At 43.0% G+C, this 19030-nt stretch overlaps 1 protein-coding gene across 4 annotated transcripts in view; it reads left to right on the forward strand.

The window, feature by feature from the left end:
• Nucleotides 1-19030, forward strand: part of LOC122550462 (nectin-1-like) — a 70262-nt gene that overhangs the window by 43206 nt on the left and 8026 nt on the right. For all 4 annotated transcript variants that reach the window (XM_087987895.1, XM_087987894.1, XM_087987897.1 and 1 more), the window contains 2 exons: nucleotides 11642-11787; nucleotides 18728-18881. In XM_087987895.1, coding sequence (XP_087844021.1) covers nucleotides 11642-11787; nucleotides 18728-18881 — 300 coding nt within the window. The remainder of the gene's footprint in view (nucleotides 1-11641; nucleotides 11788-18727; nucleotides 18882-19030) is intronic.

Below are 19030 nucleotides of genomic sequence, written 5' to 3' on the forward strand. Positions count from 1 at the left end.
GGATCTTGTGCTGGGTAGAATGTGCAAAGGCACCTCAAAGCTTTCTTCACAATCTAGGCAGTTGGGTGATTTACGTGTGGAACTAGAGTTAGTAGACATTTGGAGAAGTCTCCATCCTACGGGCAGAGATCTTATGTTCTTTTCCAATCCTCATAAATGCCACACAAGGATTAATTATTTCCTAACTCCCATGGCTTTTTTAAGATTTGGTGGTATGCTGTTCGATTGGGAATATTGCCATCTCTGATCATGCAGCGGTGTATTTAATGTTAAAATTAAGGGTGATGCAAAGGGCTCACGGTACTGGAGAATGGATCCCTTCATCCTCAAGGACAGCAAGTTTGTAGAATACTTCTCCAGGGAATTTGAAGCTTTTTTGGCCACCAACTCAGGTACAACTAGTAATCCATCCATTCTTTGGGAGACTGCTATGGCCTATGCTAGAGGGATAATTATCTCATATTCTGTCAGTCAGAAGGGAAAGCAGCAGTGTCTGCTTGAAGCACAATTGAAAGCAATTGAGACGGCTTAAACAGTAGACAGTCAGTGACTAAGCTGCAGCGGATCACAGCTCTCCAATCCACCTTAAACCTATCCTCACACATACAGCAGGGAAGGAACTTTCCTTTGCGAAGCAGATGCTGTTTGATGATAAGTCAGGTAAATACTTGGCATATTTGGTCAGGAAGAAGAATGCCTCCTAGTCTATTGCTTCTATCAGGGAAGGGAATAGGACTCTTACTTACGATGCTAAAAAGATCAATGAGGCATTTTGGAGATTTTACTCTGAACTTTACCAGTCTGAATGCTGTGAGGACAGACTGGATAAGATGGAGTCTTCTTTTAGGAATTTGGATCTTTCTGATGTGTCTGCTGAACAAGTGTCTCTCCTTAGTGCTCGTTAACAGCTCAAGACATACAGGAGATGGTGAGGCAACTTCAAAATTGGAAGGTGCCTGGCCCTGGTGGCTTGCCCAGTGAATTTTATAAAGAATTTGTAAACATACTGGCGGGGCTGATTCTAAATACATGTAACTATTCATATAACCAAAAGAGAAAATGCTGAAAAATCTCAGCAGGTCTGGCAGTATCTGTAAGGAGAGAAAAGAGCTGACATTTCGAGTCTAACTGGCCCTTTGTCAAAGCTTCCGATTCCAGCATCCGCAGTAATTTGCTTTTAACTATTCATATAGTCAGGATTACCTCCTGCCATCCTTAAGAGAGGCTAATATCTCTCTTCTCCTCAAGGGAAGACTGTGTTTCTTACAGACCCATCTCGTTTTTAATCTCTGATTTTAATATTTTGTCTAAGACTCTGGCATTGAGGTTGGAAAGGGTGTTGTCTTCTATTGTTAAGGAGGATCAGACGGGTTTTATAAAGGGTCACAGATCTTCTAATAATGTTAGGAGACTGCTTGACATGATTCAAGTCTGTCAGCAACAGTCAGTTCAAGGGTTCGTGGTTTCCTTGGACGTGGAGAAGCTATTTGGTCAAGTGGAATAGTTGTATTTTTTTATACGCTGGAATGGTTTGGCCTGGGTAAAATGTTTAGTCGATGGGTAAGAGTCCTTTACAGTAATCCACTGGGAGCTCTTCTCAGTAATGGTATAAGGATTGATACTTTTAATATCAGTCGGGGCAGTCAGCAAGGCTGTCCCCTCTCATCTTTACTCTTCACATTGATGATTGAGCTGCTGGCAGCTGCCATTCGTGGGGACCCCAAAGGTTGGGTCAAAGGTTTATAAGATCACATTATATGCAGATGATGTTATAGAGTCATAGAGACATACAGCCTAGAAACAGACCCTTGGTCCAACCTGTCCATGCCGACCAGATAGCCCAACCCAATCTAGTCCCACCTACCAGCACCCGGCCCATATCCCTCCAAACCCTTCCTATTCATATATCCATCCAAATGCCTCTTAAATGTAACAATTGCACCAGCCTACACCACATCCTCTGGCAGCTCATTCCATACACGTACCACCCTCTGCGTGAAAAATTTGCCTCTTCGGTCTTTTTTATATCTTTCCCCACTCACCCTAAACCTATGCCCTCTAGTTCTGGACTCCCCGACCCTACATAAAAACAATGACTGCAGATGCTGGAAACCAGAGTCTAGATTAGAGTGGTGCTGGACAAGCACAGCAGTTCAGGTAGCATCCGAGGAGCAGTAAAATCGACGTTGTATTCCTGATGAAGGGCTTTTGCCTGAAACATAGATTTTACTGCTCCACAGATGCTGCTCCCCGACCCCAGGGAAAAGACTTTGTCTATTTATCCTATCCATGTCCCTTACCATTAAGTGTAAGTCCTGCTAAGATTTGCTTTCCTAAAATGCAGCACCTCGCATTTATCTGAATTAAACTCCATCTGCCACTTCCCTCCATCAACTTGCCCACCACTGAGGTCAGGCTCACAGGTCTATAGTTCCCTGGCTTGTCTTTACTGCCCTTCTTAAACAGTGGCACCACATTTGCCAACCTCCAGTCTTCTGGCACCTCACCATTAACTATCGATGATGCAAATATCTCAGCAAGAGGCCCAGCAATCACTTCTCTAGCTTACCACAGAGTTCTCGGGTACACCTGATCAGGTCCTGGGGATTTATCCACTTTTAACCATTTCAAGACATCCAGCATTTCCTCCTCTGTAATCTGGACATTTTGCAAGATATCACCATTTATTTCCCTACAGTGTATATCTTCCATATCCTTTTCCACAGTAAATACTGATGCAAAATATTCATTTAGTATCTCCCCCATTTTCTGTGGCTCCACACAAAGGCCGCCTTGCTGATCTTTGAGGGACCCTATTCTCTCCCCTAGTTACCCTTTTGTCCTGAATATAATTATAAAAATCCTTTGGATTCTCCTTAATTTTATTTGCCAAAGCTATCTCATGTCCCCGTTTTGCCCTCCAGATTTCCCTTTTAAGTATACTCCTACTTCCTTTATACTCTTGTAAGGATTCACTCGATCTATCCTGTCTATACCTGACATGTGCTTCCTTCTTTTTCTTAACCAAACCCTCAATTTCTTTAGTCATCCAGCATTCCCTATACCTACCAGCCTTACCTTTCACCCTGACAGGAATATGCTTTCTCTGGATTCTTGTTATCTCATTCCTGAAGGCTTCCCATTTTCCAGCCATCCCTTTACCTGCGAACATCTGCCTCCAATCAGCTTTCGAAAGTTCTTAGCTAAAACCGTCAAAATGTTCTCATTTTTCTTTTGAATCTGGCAGTTTTGGTGCCCTATTTGGTACAATGTATTAATTCATTTGGCTTTTTCTCAGTTAGAAGATTAGTTTTTCAAAATCGGAATCTTTGCCGATGTTGAAGGTGGGTTCCCCTTTAAGTAGGCACAGGGAAGCTTTCTTTATTTGGGTCTCTCTGTTACCCTAGTTTTGATCAGTAATTTACAGCTACTTTTGTTCATTTGTTTGACAAGATTAAAGAAGATCTTCAAATATGGGGGGCCCTTCCAATATCATGGCTCAGTCAAGTTGCTCTTTTAAAAATGTTCTTCATCGCTTATTATACCGCCTGCGGATACCTTCCTTGCTTTTTCCTCGACAAACATTTTGGAAATTAAGTAGTTGATTTAGTTCTTTTATTTGGCACCATAAGATGCCCCTTATCAAGCTTACGAAGTTGCAAATGCCCCAGGGGTTAGGAAGAGTGGATCTCTGGACATCACAAGATATCAGTTGAGCTCCCTTCTAACTTTTGTGAGTGATTGGGCCTGTAGGTACTCAGCATTGATATGGTTGGACATTGAAGCCTCCCAGGCAAAGTGTCCTCTTATTAACCTGTTGTTTCTGGACACAATGAGGACAGTTGCGGAACATTGCCACAATCCAATATTTATTCATACTGTCAAAGCATGGAGGGCAATGAGACAGTTGGAGAGTAATATGTCTAAAACATCTTTCCATACTCCCATAGTTGGTAAGCCAGGTTTTTGACCAAGGACAATGGATCCCGGGTTTAACTCCTGGGTGGATATGGGAGTCTCTTATTTAGATGATCTGTTTGAACATGAAACGTTGACATAATTTGATCAAATAACTCGTAAGGTTGGATTATCGAGTAGGGACCTCTCCCGTTTTGTTCAGATCAGAGAGATTTTGTCTGAAAAGAGACTATACTTCTGACTGAGCATTATAGATCAGGTACAGAGTGGAGAGTGCTTCAGGCTAAGAGCACCCTTTCATTGCCCCAGATCTCTTGCAAATTTAAGCAGCGAGCATCTTCAATGTGGCCCAAATGTGAGATAAAAATGGGTACCCTTACTCTTTGTTCGTGGTATTGCGCCAGGCTCTGTGCGTATTGGAGCGCTGTGGCAGGAGTAATAGAGAGGGTCTTGGGGACCGAAGTCAAGGTGGACCCAGTTTCTCTTTTCCTGGGTTCACCGAATTTATCTTCCTTAGATGTACATGGGGAAAAAAGAGTGTTAACATCCTCACTTTTTGTGGGAGGAAGAACATTCTGATGTTCTGGGTGTCTGAGAACCCCCTGGGTCTGTCGGGGTGGCATAAGTTAATTACAGACCACATTCCTTTGAACTTTCTTAGAAACGTGGTGTACCAGAAAATGGAAAATTTTTATAAGACATGGCAGCACTTTTTGAATTGTTTGGAAGAAGATTTGTCTGCTATTTTAATTAGGGCTTTTGTCTAGCCATGATGGTGTGGTTTAATAAGCCTAATATCCTGAGAGGAAGAATTTCGAACAAGAGTGGGTTTAATAATTGATGCTCTCAAAGGTTGAGAGCTGTGGTCTTGTTTCGCTGAGTGGCATTATTTATTATCTATTTATTGATGTGTAATGAGTGTAGTTGTGAATTCTTTTGTAGAGTAGTATAGTAATTGGTTTATTGTTTATTGTTGTTTTTGTTATAATGTAATATTTTCATATTTTTGTAATTTTATTATTTGGTAAAGAAACATTTTTTCAATAAAAATTTTTTTTAAAAAACTGGGTGGTTGAAAAACAAAGGCTTTTATACATAGACCATGTTTCATGATCACCAGATGTGTCAAAGCACTTTATAGCCAAGGGAGTTCCTTTTGAAGTGTAATAATGAATATGATGGATGAAATATTATAGCTCATGTGCATTCAGCGAATGGCCACAAGCAGCAATTCTATAATGCCCAAGTAATACCATTATGAAGGATATTGTGAAAAGGTTCAGAAAAAAATTATAAACGTGTTGCCAGGGTTGGAGGGTTTAAACTATAGGGATTACCATTTGAAAGGCATCTGAATTAGTATATAAAGATGAACGATGTAGAGGGATATGGGCCAAGTGCTGGCAAATAGCACTAGATTCATTTAGGATATCTAGTCAGCGTAGACGAATTGGACCGAATGGTCTGTTTCTGTGCTGCACAGCTCATTGACTCTATGATTCAATGACAACATCAAACTATTCATAGCCTCTGGTTTAACATCTCAGTCTCGGTGACAAATTGATCAAGGAGTTCCTCAAACTTGTCAGAGGGGAGAGTTGGGAAGACAGTGGGCATGCTTAAAATAAATGTAATTTACCTTTGCATTCTCGGATAATCTTAGTGGACAAGAGCAAGGCCCACTGTGCTTAGTGTTCTCTAACCTGATATGGAGAATGGCTAAACTACATATCTGCCATTCCTCTTCAAGTCTGCATCTCTTGGACAAAAAGAAGTGGGATTAAGGGACTGTTTCAGCAAAAGAGTCAAGTGGAAGTGAATAATGATTTTAAAATGGGATGAAGACATAGAAATTACAGGTGAGGGTTTGTTGAGACTGGAGAAATGTGGTGAATGGAGGGCCAACGGTAATATGCCTTTGAGATGGCAGTGAGTTTGATCTTGGCTATTTACATCTAAATCTGGCTTGCAATTCAGTCTGGACATTCTCCATATGCCAAGATTTCTAAACAAAGTACATTTCCAAACAAAATAAACAGAATACTGCAAATATTTAAAATCTGAAAGAAACAGCATTAGGACTTCAGGTCAATGACCCTTCATCTGAACTAGGAAAAGCAGAAGTAGATTAGGTTACTTACAGTGTGGAAACAGGCCCTTCGGCCCAACAAGTCCACACCAACCCTCCGAAGCGCAACCCACCCATACATTTACCCCTTTAACCTAACACTACGGGCAATTTAGCATGGCCAATTCACCTGACCTGCACATCTTTGTGACTGTGGGAGGAAACCGGAGCACCCGGAGGAAACCCACGCAGACACGGGGAGAATGTGCAAACTCCACACAGTCAGTCGCCTGAGTCGGGAATTGAACCCAGGTCTCTGGCGCTGTGAGGCAGCAGTGCTAACCACTGCGCCACCGTGCCGCCCACTTAAAGTAGTAAGATTTGAGTGAGGGATGAGTGTGAGGTTCTTAGCTAATGTGAATGTCATGAGACTCATCTGTGTATAACATTAGCTGTTTTCATTCAGGCTGAGATCCCCCCCAAAATACGATTGTGTGGAGATTTGTTTCATCCGAACAGATGCGATGGAGGCAGAGAATTTAGGAAAATGCTGTAGAATCCTCACTCTGAGTGTGGCATGAGGAAATGGGCAGTGGGAGCCAGCAAGTTAATATTCAATATTTATTGAATTTCTTTCGGCAAAAATTGAGGCAGAGGAGGCACAGAAGGGCATGTATCATGTACAGGAGGATAAAGTGAATTTAATTGTTTTGTGGTCCCCTTCTTTCATCTATAAGTAACTTTTAAAAAAATTCTTCAGGTAATTCTTATAAGGGTCTGAGCACTGCGAGCTATGGTGAGATTTGTGGCAGAATCATACAAGAAGCACAGTGAGGCCTATATCAACATTGACAGTAACTCACTGCATCTATTATGCATGTGCAAAGTGGCAAAGAGAGTTTGTTGCTAGTTGCAAATTAAGGGGGAATTATAACTTTCTAAATGCCTTGACCCTGCAACTAACTTTACTAATTCAACTTCTTATCTTAGCAAATGTACTAAACAAGCTAAATGTCAAAGTGGGTACCTGGAGACTTCAGTTTGTCACTGGCTGTGAACAACCTCCATGTATTGCATCAAACAGCATCTCAGGGTATAATTGATGGGCATCAGACACAGGAACTCCTCTTGCATGGATAGTTGGCATCCAACATTTGGCAACTTCTCACAACCATCATGGCACCTCTTCACACCCCTGCCACCCCCTCCTTACAGGCCACTTCAAAAGCACAAACATACACTGAAGGGCACAGTGCCAACTAACATTGAAAGACTGCTGCAAAGACAATTGCATAGATTTATGTGCAAACAGATTCCCAGCCCACGGCTTGTGGACTAAGAAGCAGCTCGGGCTTGCTAACTTGCTCTCTTAGCACGCTCACAGCATCCTTGCTTTGCAATGCCTTACCACTCCGTATGGTCAAACTACAATGTGGAAACAGGTCATTCGGCACAACAAATCCACACTGGCTCTGCACACAGACGCACTCACTGCCCTATCCCTGTAACCCTACATTTCCCATGGCTGATTCACCTAACCTACACATCCCTGCTCACTATGGGCAATTTAACATGGCCCATCCATCTAACATGCAGATCTTTGGACTGTGGGAGGAACCCAGAGCAGCCGGAGGGGACCCATGCTGACACAGGGAGAACGTTCAAACTCCAGACAGATAGTCGTCTCAGGCTGGAATTGAACTTGAGTCCCTGGTGCTGTGAGACAACAGTGCTAACCACTGTGCCACCAGGCAGCTTGCCTTGCTGGTCAGCAGTCCTCAGTCAAGAGGGAGACTGTCTTGCTATATGACACATAAACTGTCAATCTCATACCTGCTCCATGTGACAGCAGCGTACATAACAAATAGACTGCATGTGCAGCAAGCAGGTAGCATGTTTCAAAGTCGTAGGAGAGTAGCCCTCATTGAAGTCCATGGAGACATCCATTAATCAAGGAGTCCCAACACTGTAAATCAAGAGCTGTTGACACTCCTGGTTACTGGACTATGGTCAGGGAATTCTTGGTCAGGGCGGCCTGTGCCTCTACATTCCAGGAATTGAGTCGGTCAGTCCTGTGGCACCATAATGGCCAGTTTGGGGTTTGTAGGGTGAACACAGTGGGGGAGATATCCTGCCATCAGTCAGGGATGTGGACACTTCATGTGAGGCTATTTCATTAGGTTGCTGAAGAAGGTGCACCAAAATCAGTCTGTTTAGTCCATCCACAGGAACTAATAGGAACTGATGGACAGTGTATGACAACACCTGGCATTATCACTTCTTATGGCAGGGGCTGACGTGGAAAATTTAACATGTGAAGGTTTGTGTGGACGGGTTAAGAGGAAACCTGGGAAGTTGCAAAGTGTGTGAAGCTGATTGGAAGAGCTCTGATACCATGGAGCTGGACGTTCACGGTCTCACCAACACATAGAGGTGAAAGCTGGCAGTGAGTGACCAAAGATTGCACACTGCACACCCTCACTTGTGTTATGCTGGAAATTGAAAATGCACAATGGGAGAAGAAAATGGCTGTGCATGCACTGGGAGTGAGTGGTTAAATGACTCAGCGTGTAAGTGAGAGGGGCTGCAGGACGACTGATTTAAAGCCCTTGAAACAGAAACAATAATACACACAAATACATGCACTATGGAGGACAAATGGGGTCCCTAATCCCTGAGTATTTAAAGGCAGAGGCTCCCTGTTTGCTCTCCAACTCCCTGCCCTACACATTGTTGACCATCTCACTCACACCAACACTGTTGGACATAGATGCCAGTGATTGAGTAGGAATGTTGTAGGACGAAGGGCAGATGTGCCATCAGGACCCATTGTTGAAGGGTGTGGTGCTGGAAAAGCACAACCTGTAAGTCAGCATCCGAGGAGCAGGAGAATCAACGTTCTGTGTGTAAGCCCTTCATCGGGAATGAGTCTTATTCCTGATGAAGGGCTTATGCCTGAAGCATCAATTCTCCAGCTCGTCGGATGCTGCCTGACTGGCTGTGCATTTCCTGCACCACATTCTTCAGCTCTGATAGCCAGCATTTGCAGTCCTCACTTCCTCCATCAGGACACATTACCTTGTATAAGCCTTGGTTTTGTGGTTTCAAATGCTGCAGCAAACTGTCAGCGCAGACATTGATCCATGATACATCAGGTGTCGTCATAAAGTTAGGTATCATGCCGACGCAGTTATATTCAGTGCTACAGTATGGGTCAAACAACCACATGTAAGGTCAAAGCAGTTAACCTGATAGAAAGTAATCAAAAATGTGTAGTGACTTGTCACCTATACCAACAAAGTACCCTCAATACGTTTTTTTCATCCTATCTCTCCCACTAGGTCTTAGTGTAGTCCCAAGTTCTGTAGATGGGTTGCAGAGATCCTTTTGGCTCTGGACGTTTGGTTCTAGGTTAGAGTAGTACTGGAAAAGCACAGCAGTTCAGGCAGCATCCGAGGAGTAGGAAAATCGACGTTTCGGGCAAAAGCCCTTCATCTGCACATTTGGTTGGATGAGTGCAGGAGCATTTGTGTCTTGATGCTTCCAAGTGACCCTTCTGTGGATGCAACTTGCAAGAATTATGGGAGGACAGGTAGTGTGGCGGTGGAGGACCTGGCCATCTCCCAGCGTCCTGAGAGAAGGTTTCTAAGGGGCGTTAGTTCATCCTCTAGCTACACTTTCTTGTCTCTTTGTGTTCATGGGGCACCTGAAATGTCCACCAGGTTCTCTGTGTTCCTGTTGCTGTGCCTTTAGTTCAGAGGACCAGTACCTTGGGTGACGCAGTGGAGGTTTGTGCCTCTCCAGCAGACCTGAGGATACTGTATCTGGGTCTCCATGACAGGCCCAACCTGTCCCTGGTAACAGCTTCACAGATTACATGTCTTGTCACATTGCAACAGCTTCTGGGCAATAAGGACCATTGCATTCCACATACCTGCTGCTCCTGTGCATGTGGATGAAGTTCCTTATTGCAGACACCACAGGGTCCTCGCTGGCATGGGCTCAGCAGCTGCCTGGTCTCTGGCAGCCTTGGAGTAGCAGCAACATGGGCTGTTTCTTCCTTGACTAGCTGAGAATCTCTTCCTGCAAGGTGCTCTCACGATTATATGCTCCCTGACGTTCCAATACCAACATTCCCGTTGAGGTATCAGTATCTGAGCCGGCAGGGACACCTTTGCCAATACTTCCTCAAAAATCTTGTATTTTCATTCTCAGGAGACAAGCAGATGGTTTCTGGGGAGCTGGCCATTTCTCCAGAGTGGTGGTGATCCAGATACTGGCCGTACATGCAAAACAAAAAAAAAGATAAGGCCAGTGGTTAGAAATGGTGTATGTAAAATCAGACTGATAGTGAAGTTAAAATGAGAGTTGTAGCAGATTGAAGAGTGGTATTGACTTGGTTAGCAGGACAGATATATCACGACATTTCCGCAGGCACAGACCCAGTCTCCTGTGAGAGACAGGATTCTCTCCCCATTGGGGGTGAGGAGCTGAATGTCGAACAACCCTGTGTCCCCATCTGGGCCCTTTCAGCTTCCTTCAACAGGAATGAGATAAAGGGAGACATTGAGTGAGATGAAAGTCATTGACTTGACCATTAGAATTGGTGCAAGTCAAAAGATGGGGAGGTGATTCAGGCGAATGAGTACCCAATGCAGAAGCCATGCAGGTTAAATGGTTTGAGAGTTTGTTGTGGGAATGCAAAGATGGACATAGATATTGCTTGGAAATACTGAAGGTGGGACAAAGAAGTCCACCAATGACTCAGCAACTAGGCTTATCAAGTAATCAACACATCACAGGCATTAGAGGCTGGCAGAGCATGAGCCTGGTGGCGTGGGTGCAGTTTCAGAGAGAGAGAGTGAATGTGAAGTTGGAGGGAGAAGAGTGTGGTTCTTTGCCTGATAAACCGAAGAAGCTAATTGACTTCCTAAGGCACTGTTGGTTGCTCCTCCTCACCATTTAGGTAGCACTGACCCAGGTGATGACCTCAGACTGGGCTGCCAAGATCTGGTGGCATGGGCTCTTCTCCCACTTCTCTAGGAGGAGGACTCCTCTCCTTTGCGCCACCCCACTTGTCAGGTCTTTTGGGTCCTTGTTGGAGAATTGCAGCACTATCTTACCTTTCTCAATCATGTTCAGATTTCCTCCTTGACCAAGCAGAGCACCTCTGGAATGCCAGTGTAAGTCTGGGTGCATAAAAGCTTTTAAAATGGGACACAAGTGCCAAGGCATGCCAAACTGTCAGCGGATTTTTGGTGAGTCGTGAGTTAGTCAAAAAACCGGAGGTGTTAAAATGGGAATAGATTTGAATCTGAGGGACACCATTGGAGTGGGGGTAGGTAGTTAATAAGTGTAAGGTAAGATATGATGTGAAATCTCACTGGGTTCCAGAGCAAAGATCCCTCCAAAACATCAATCGTTGCTTGCACAATTTTACTAAATATATATTCTGTGGCATAATGGTAGTGTCCCTACTCTGGACTAGGTGTTTTGGGTACAACCTGCACCAGAGTTGTGTTGTAACAACCCTGAAGATGTTGATTAGTAAATATCTATAAACTGCATGCAATTACCATAAAACCTAATGCCATTTGATTGAAGCAAATGAAATATTTTATTCTAACTCTGCAATTGAACTTTTGTTTTAATTAGGAAGAATGACTCTATTCCAGAAGGTGTGATAATACAAAAGGACAAAATTAAATTCTCCAAGTTGACTTCTGACCTTGAAGGGCTTTATATATGTGCAGCAAGCAACACTGCTGGGACTGCTTCAGGATCCTTTTATTTGTTTCCAAGTAAGTATCTTTTACTCTGATCGACATGAACATATGAAGGAGTAGCAAGAGTAGGCCATTCGGCCCCTCCAGCAATTCAGTCATACAATGATTCATATGATTGTTCCTAATTTCCATGTTTCTCCCAATGCCTGATAACCTCCTAATTAGTCAAGAATTGATCTACCTCTGCCTTAAAAATATTCAAGGATCCTGCCCATGGTGGCGAGTTCCAAATAATCATTACCCTCGGAGAAAATGATCCTCACCTCCCTCGTCAGTGAGGAAACCCCTTTTTATAAACTCTGTCCCCCAGTTCTTGCCTCTCCTCAAGTATGGGATACATGTACGCTGTAGTGGTTTTTAAGCTTAATTTCAAATTGAACAATAAACACATTTTGCGACTAAACATTGTCAAAATTACAACAATTCACAACTGAAAAATTAAACTCATATATTACAATGTGTCTGTACTTAAAAACTTTTTAATACCAATTGCCAATATTATTGCAAAAGTGTCTTGCTGCAAAATTATATTTATTGCTTATTATGGCCTTTTCAAAAATAAAGGAGTTAATTTTTTTTGTCAATGTTGAATGTCTGTTTAAAGCTGTGTGTTCACGTCAGGAATCAATAGAAGCAGATAATGGCCTATGTCATCCACAAGGTTGGCTGAATGATGGGAGACAGAATGTAAAGGTCAATGGATATTTTTTGGGCTCGAGAAAGGTTTGTAGTGGAGTTCCTGCTGAGGCTGTCCATGTTGCCACCAAGGTCTAAAAGCTCACCACACCGAGTGAATAAATTATTCTTAAATTCTTTATTTGATTTATTTGTAGCGTTCAACATTTGCAACCTCTTTTTTTGGATTTCTGCAGTTTACCTGCATCCATACTTATTGAAGTACTTCAGAAATTCAATCATCAAGTCTCTTGTTCATCTGTATTTTCAAGAGACAACAATTCTAGCCTGATTAATCTTTACAGATCCTGCATTCTACTTGGAATAAAGGCAACATACAATTTGTCTTCCTAACAGCTTGCTGCACTTGTGTGTTTGCTTTCAGTGACTAAAGGATATCCAACTTCGTTGGTACATTAACATTGCCAATCTATCGCCATTTAAATAATTTTATACCAATCTGTTTTCCTATCGAAATATGTTACTTCACACTTATTCATCTTATACTTTGTTTGCTACATTTTTGCCCAATCTCAATTAACTTGTCTTGTTGCTTCTTTGCTTTCTCCTCACGACACAATATTTCTCCTAGTATCCTCCTCTTCGTATACTTTTCTCCTCCTGTATCATCAGCAATCTTGGGAATATCACGTTTTATTCTCTCATCTAAATTATTGATATACAGAGGAACCTCGATTATCCGAATGAGAAGGGCAGGCAGTATTTCATTGGGATAATTGATTATTTGGTTAATTGATTCAATGCCCTCTTCTGTAGGGCTCGGAGTTTTCTGAAGTTTCCTTTCTCCTCGCTGTGCTACCTTGCTCCCTCTCTCTGTCTCAGGATTTGTTTCTGAGCGGACACACACCTTGTGTGTAAGGGACCTGCAGCATTGCTGAAGCCTCCCACCCACCCCACCCCAATCAGTTCAACGGGATTGACGCAGCGAGCACTTGCTATGTCCGCTCCCTGTTCGGGAGACTTGGCAGCAGACCTGCCCCTCCGCCCACCCTCAAACCTGTCCAACTTCATCCCCAGTCCACCCTGTCCATACCCCCAATCCTGCCCCCCACCTCTCCCCAAAACCCCGACCACTTCTGACTCCCCCCTACCCCCCCAATCCCCGTGCATCCCACCCCTGTCAGCACCCATGAGCCCACTGTTCCCCCCATCCCCGGGGCAGCCAGACTGGACACCAACAGTAAGACTGCTGCTACCTTTGAGGGGGGTGAGTCTCAAAATAGCCCATACACATGCACACATAGTTTTACTGCAACTTTTTGACAGGTTCCATCCTTTGCCCAGTACAGGACAGTGTTGGAACAATTATCTGGGGAAGGGGGGATTTCGGGTATACCCCTGTGTAGAACTCCAGGGGAAAGTGTGGGGAGAGAGAGAGAGATGGCGGGCTCCCATCAATGTCTAGCACCGTTCTTGGCAGTATTTCAGTAAGCTGAGTTCATTTTTAATCATTGTAAACAAAAGACGCGATCAGTGTTGAAACACCTCTTTGATGTAATGTTTCTATCAGGACCTTGAGATCTTCTTTGGATAATCCGAAATTCGGATCATTGATATTCAGCTAATCGAGGTTCCTCTGTAAATATATATGTGTGTGTGTGTCGAACAGTTGGGACCAAGCACTGAGCCATGTGGTACCTTCCACTCCAAAAAAGACCCATGTATAATTTTTCCTTTTCTATTGACTAAACAACTTGCTTTCTATGTCAGTTCACATACGGATGTTGCAAGAATGCAGAACTTCCATCACATCGACTTGGGGGGGTCACTTGGGTTTGTCTGTAGCATGATGATTCAGATGCTTAGTAGGATTGTAATCGTGTCTTACAACCTTATCGGGTTGATGCCTCATTTTCAGATCAAGTGGTGCATTTTCCTTTATAACTGCATGGAACCAGGATTGTGACCTGGCGTAGGGCTGACAGAGTCAGGGAATATGCCAAGCCAGAACATCACAGATTGCACTTTAATACAGTTCTACTCAAAATGCCTCACGGATGCCTGTTTTCCAATAACCCTGTTCCCAATCTATCCCATTTAGCACGGTGTCAGGACCATACTAAGTTGCTTTCTGCAGATCTTTTGGAGCAGTCCATTGCCTCTTTTCAGTTTGTTTCAATCAGGGCAAATAATTATTTTAATCTTTTTACAGTTCCAGCCAGTTATCTGACTGTCTTCCTGTTGTGTCAAAATAAATGCACCAATGGAAGTCAATAAAGAACTCCTCCAGTCATTTCTCCCTCCTACAAAAAGAATCTGTTTAAAAACATCAATTTGATCAAGTATTTGGTTATTCCTCCTCATGTCTTCTCATTGAGTTCAGCATCTATATTTGTCTAATTGTACCACTGAGGTATCTGAGGCCATTTTTCTGTATTCAATGTGTTACAATCATATCCATGGCAGTCATGCTTTCTACCTCTGTATTTGCAACACAGTAAAATTAACACTTTCAAAGACCGTTAAAATTGACCCCCATGATTTCTAACCAGATTTTTGAACAACGAATCCCAGACTTTGCAATTAATCAATTGCAGACACTGGTTTGTATCTTCAATATAAGACTTGCTCTTTTATTCACAACACTGTAACTTTAACAAAGGAAAAATGAAATAGGAAAGTAACCTAACTGGTCTATGCATTAAATCCAAAAATCTTTGTCTTCAGCCCCATTCACACAAAAGGGAGGCAGACTAACAAACTTCGTTAAGAGATAAATTAAAGAAAATAGCAAAATTGACTAAATTATTTGAGTTGTTTTCACAATGTCACAAAGTTGCCCCGTAGGTCCTTTTATGTGTTTCCCCTCTCACCCTAAACCTATGCCCTCTAGGTCTGGACTCCCCCACCCCAGGGAAAAGACCTTGTTTATTTACCTAATCAATACCCCTCATAATTTTGTAAACCTCTATAAGGTCACCCCTCAGCCTTTGACACTCCAGAGAAAACAGCCCCAGCCTGTTCAGCCTCTCCCTATAGCTGAAATCCTCCAACCCTGGCAACGTCCTTGTAAGTCTTTTCTAAACCCATTCAAGTTTCACTACATCTTTCCGAAAGGAAGGAGACAGACGAGAATTGCATGCAATATTCCAAAGTAGCTGAACCAATGTCCCGTACAGCTGCAACATGACTTCCCAACACCTGTACTCAATACTGTTGCCAATAAAGGAAAGCATACCAAACGCCGCCTTCACAATGGGTTAAGTGTTGGAAACGGTTATAAGAGATAAGATTTATAATCATCTGGAAAGGAATAAGTTGATTAGGTTTAGTCAACATAGTTTTGTGAAGGGTAGGTTGTGCCTCTCAAACCTTATTGAGTTCTTTGAGAAGGTGATCAAACAGGTGCATGACGGTAAAGCTGTTGATGTGGTGTGTATGGCTTTCAGTAAGGCGTTTGATAAAATTCCCCATGGTAGGCAATTGCACAAAACATGGAGGCATGGAATTGAGAGTGATTTAGAGGTTTGGATCAGAAATTTGCGAGTTGAAAGAAGACAGAAAGTGGTGGTTGATGGGAAATGTTCATCCTGGAGTTCAGTCACTAGTGGTCTACGGCAAGGTTTGTTTTGAGGCCACTGCTGTTTATCATTTTTATAAATGACCTGGATGACAGCATAGAAGGATGGGTTAGTAAATTTGCAGATGACACTAAGGTCAGAGGAGTTGCAGATGTGCCAAAGTATGTTGCAGGTTACAGAGGGACGTAAATGAGCTGCAGAGCTGGGCTGAGAGGTGGTAAATAGAGTTTAATGCAGAAAAGTGTGAGATAATGCACTTTGGAAATTAAAACATATAAGGTAATCAGAAGGTTAGATAGTGTGGACAGTGACAGCCTTTTTCCTTAGACAGTGATGGCTACCATGAGGGGACGTAGCTTTAAATTGAGGGGTGATAGGTATAGTATAGATGTCAGAAGTAGTTTCTTTATTCAGAGAGTTGTAGGGGCATGGAACTCCCTGCCAGCATCGGTAGTAGACTGTCTAACTTTAAGAGCATTTAAATGGTCATTGGATAAACATATGGAGAATATAGGAATAGTGTGGGTTAGATGGGCTTCTGGTTGGTTTCACAGGGCAGCACAACATCAAGGGCCAAAGGGCCTGTACTGCCCTGTAATGTTCTGTGATCTATGATGCTCTTTCCCAGGGACCAATTGTCTGCAGAACCTTGATCAGGAACCAACCTGCAATTAACTTCCAAATGTGGCTTTATGAATAAAGGAAAGCTTGTTTGGTCTGTTTTCCTTTTCCCACAAGTTGTCGTTTACAGTCCACAAGTCACGTTTAGCTCACCATATCTAGTTATAGAGTCACAGAGTTATAGAGATATCCAGCATGGAAACAGACTGTTTGCTCCAACTTGACCAGATATCCTAAACAAATCTAGTCCCATTTCCAGCATTTGGCCCATATATTCTCTCAACCCTTTCCTATTCATATACCCATCCAGATGCCTTTTAAATGTAGTTCCACCAGCCTCCACCACTTCCTCTGGCAGCTCATTCCATAAACTCACCACCCTCTGGGTGAAACAACTGCCCCTTGGATCCCTTTTAAATCATGCCCCTCTCACCTTAAACTATGTTGTCTAGTTTTGCATTCTCCCTATCCTGGGGAAAAGACCTTGCCTACTTATCCTATCAATGACCCTCATGATTTTATAAATCTCTATAAGGTCACCCTTCAGCTGCGGACGTTCCAGGGACAGTATCAGGCAGCAACCGAAGAGCATTAAAATCGATGTTTTGGGCAAAAGCCCTTCATCAGGAATACAGACAGAGAGCCTGAAGAGTGGAGAGATAAGTGAGAGGAGGGTGGGGGTGGGGAGAAAGTAGCATAGAGTACAATAGGTGAGTGGGGGAGGGGATGAAGGTGATAGGTAGGAGGGGGGGAAGGATGGAGTGGATAGGTGGAAAGGAAGTTAGGCAGGTAGGACAAGTCATGGGGACAGTGCTGAGCTGGAAGTTTGGAACTAGGGTGAGGTGGGGGAAGGGGAAATGAGGTAACTGTTGAAGTCCACATTGATGCCCTGGGGTTGAAGTGTTCTGAGGCGGAAGATGAGGCTTTCTTACCAATGTCCTGTACAGCTGCAACATGACCTCCCAACTCCTATACTCAATGTACTGACCAATAAAGGGAAACATACCAAACGCCTTCTTCACGATCCTAACTGTTGCAACTCCACTTTCAGCTTTATTCAGCAACACTTCCCAGAACCTTACCATTAAGTGTAGAAGTCCTGCCCTGATTTGACTTTCCAAAATGGTGCACACCGCACGTTTATCAAAATTAAACTCCATCTCTCACTCCTCGGCTCATCAGCCCAAATGATCAAGATCCCGTTGTATTCTGAGCTAACCTTTTTCGCTGTCCCCTACATCTCCCAATTTTGGTGTCATCTGCAAACTTCCTAACCATACCTCCTAAGTTCACATCCAAATCATTTATATGAATGATGAAAAGCAGTTGATCCAGCCGTAGACCGATCCTTATGGCACACCACTGGCCTGCAATCTGAAAAACAATCCTCTACCACAACCCTCTATCTTCTAACTTTAGCCAGTTTTGTATTCAAATAGATATTCCATGAGATCTAACCTTGCTGACCAAGAAACCGTGAGAAACTTTGTCGAAAGCCTTACTGAAGTCCATTTTGATCAGATTCACCTCTCTGTCCTCATCAATCCCCTTCATTGCTATTTCAAAAAACTCAATTAAGTTAGTGAGACACGATATCCCATGCACAAAGCCATGTTGACTATCCCTAATCAGTCCTTGCCTTTCCATTTCATGTAAATCCTGTCCCTCAGTATGCCCTCCAAAACCTTGCCCACCACTCAAGTCAGGCTCACCAGTCTATCATTCCCTGGCTTTTCCTTATCCCCATTCTTAAATAGTGGCACCACATTAGCTGACCTCCAGTCTTCCAGGACCTCACCTGTGACTATCGATGATCCAAATATCTCAGCAAGTGGCCCAGTAATCACTTCCCTAGCTTCCCACAGAGTTCTAGAGTACACATGATCGGTTCCTGGGGATTTATCCACCTTTATGCATTTTAAGACGTTCGCACCTCCTCCTCTGTAATATGGACATTTTTCAAAATGTTACTATTTATTTCTCCATGTTATTCATAGCTCTAAGCCAAAACTGATACAGGAATAAAATACAAACAATGAAAAAAAACTATCGTGGGCTCTAATTGTGATGCTATGTTGTTGTTGGTATAGCGTGATAGAATCTTTTATTGTATTTAGTTGCAGATGATCAGCAGCCACGTCATTACATGGTGCCCTTTATCATCATCATCCTCATACTGATAATTCCGCTCGGCGCTCTCAGCTATCTTTATCAAAGAGCAAGAAAGAAACGTCCACAAAGAAATAGTGACAAAGAAACTTCCCCAAAAATGTAAGTATTTTCATCGAGTACATACCCTGGGATTTAACATGTTGATATTATTTAATACTGTTGGTTGAAACGTTTCAGTCTAGTTTCTTTGCTATCCATACAACCAGAACACTCTCTGATCAAAATCACAAACGGGTAAGACCACAGCA

This window comes from Chiloscyllium plagiosum, unplaced genomic scaffold (assembly GCF_037043375.1).
Source record: "Chiloscyllium plagiosum isolate Xiang-an unplaced genomic scaffold, Cpla_swu_hap1 HiC_scaffold_6, whole genome shotgun sequence".
In the NCBI taxonomy this organism is placed as follows: Eukaryota; Metazoa; Chordata; class Chondrichthyes; order Orectolobiformes; family Hemiscylliidae; genus Chiloscyllium; species Chiloscyllium plagiosum.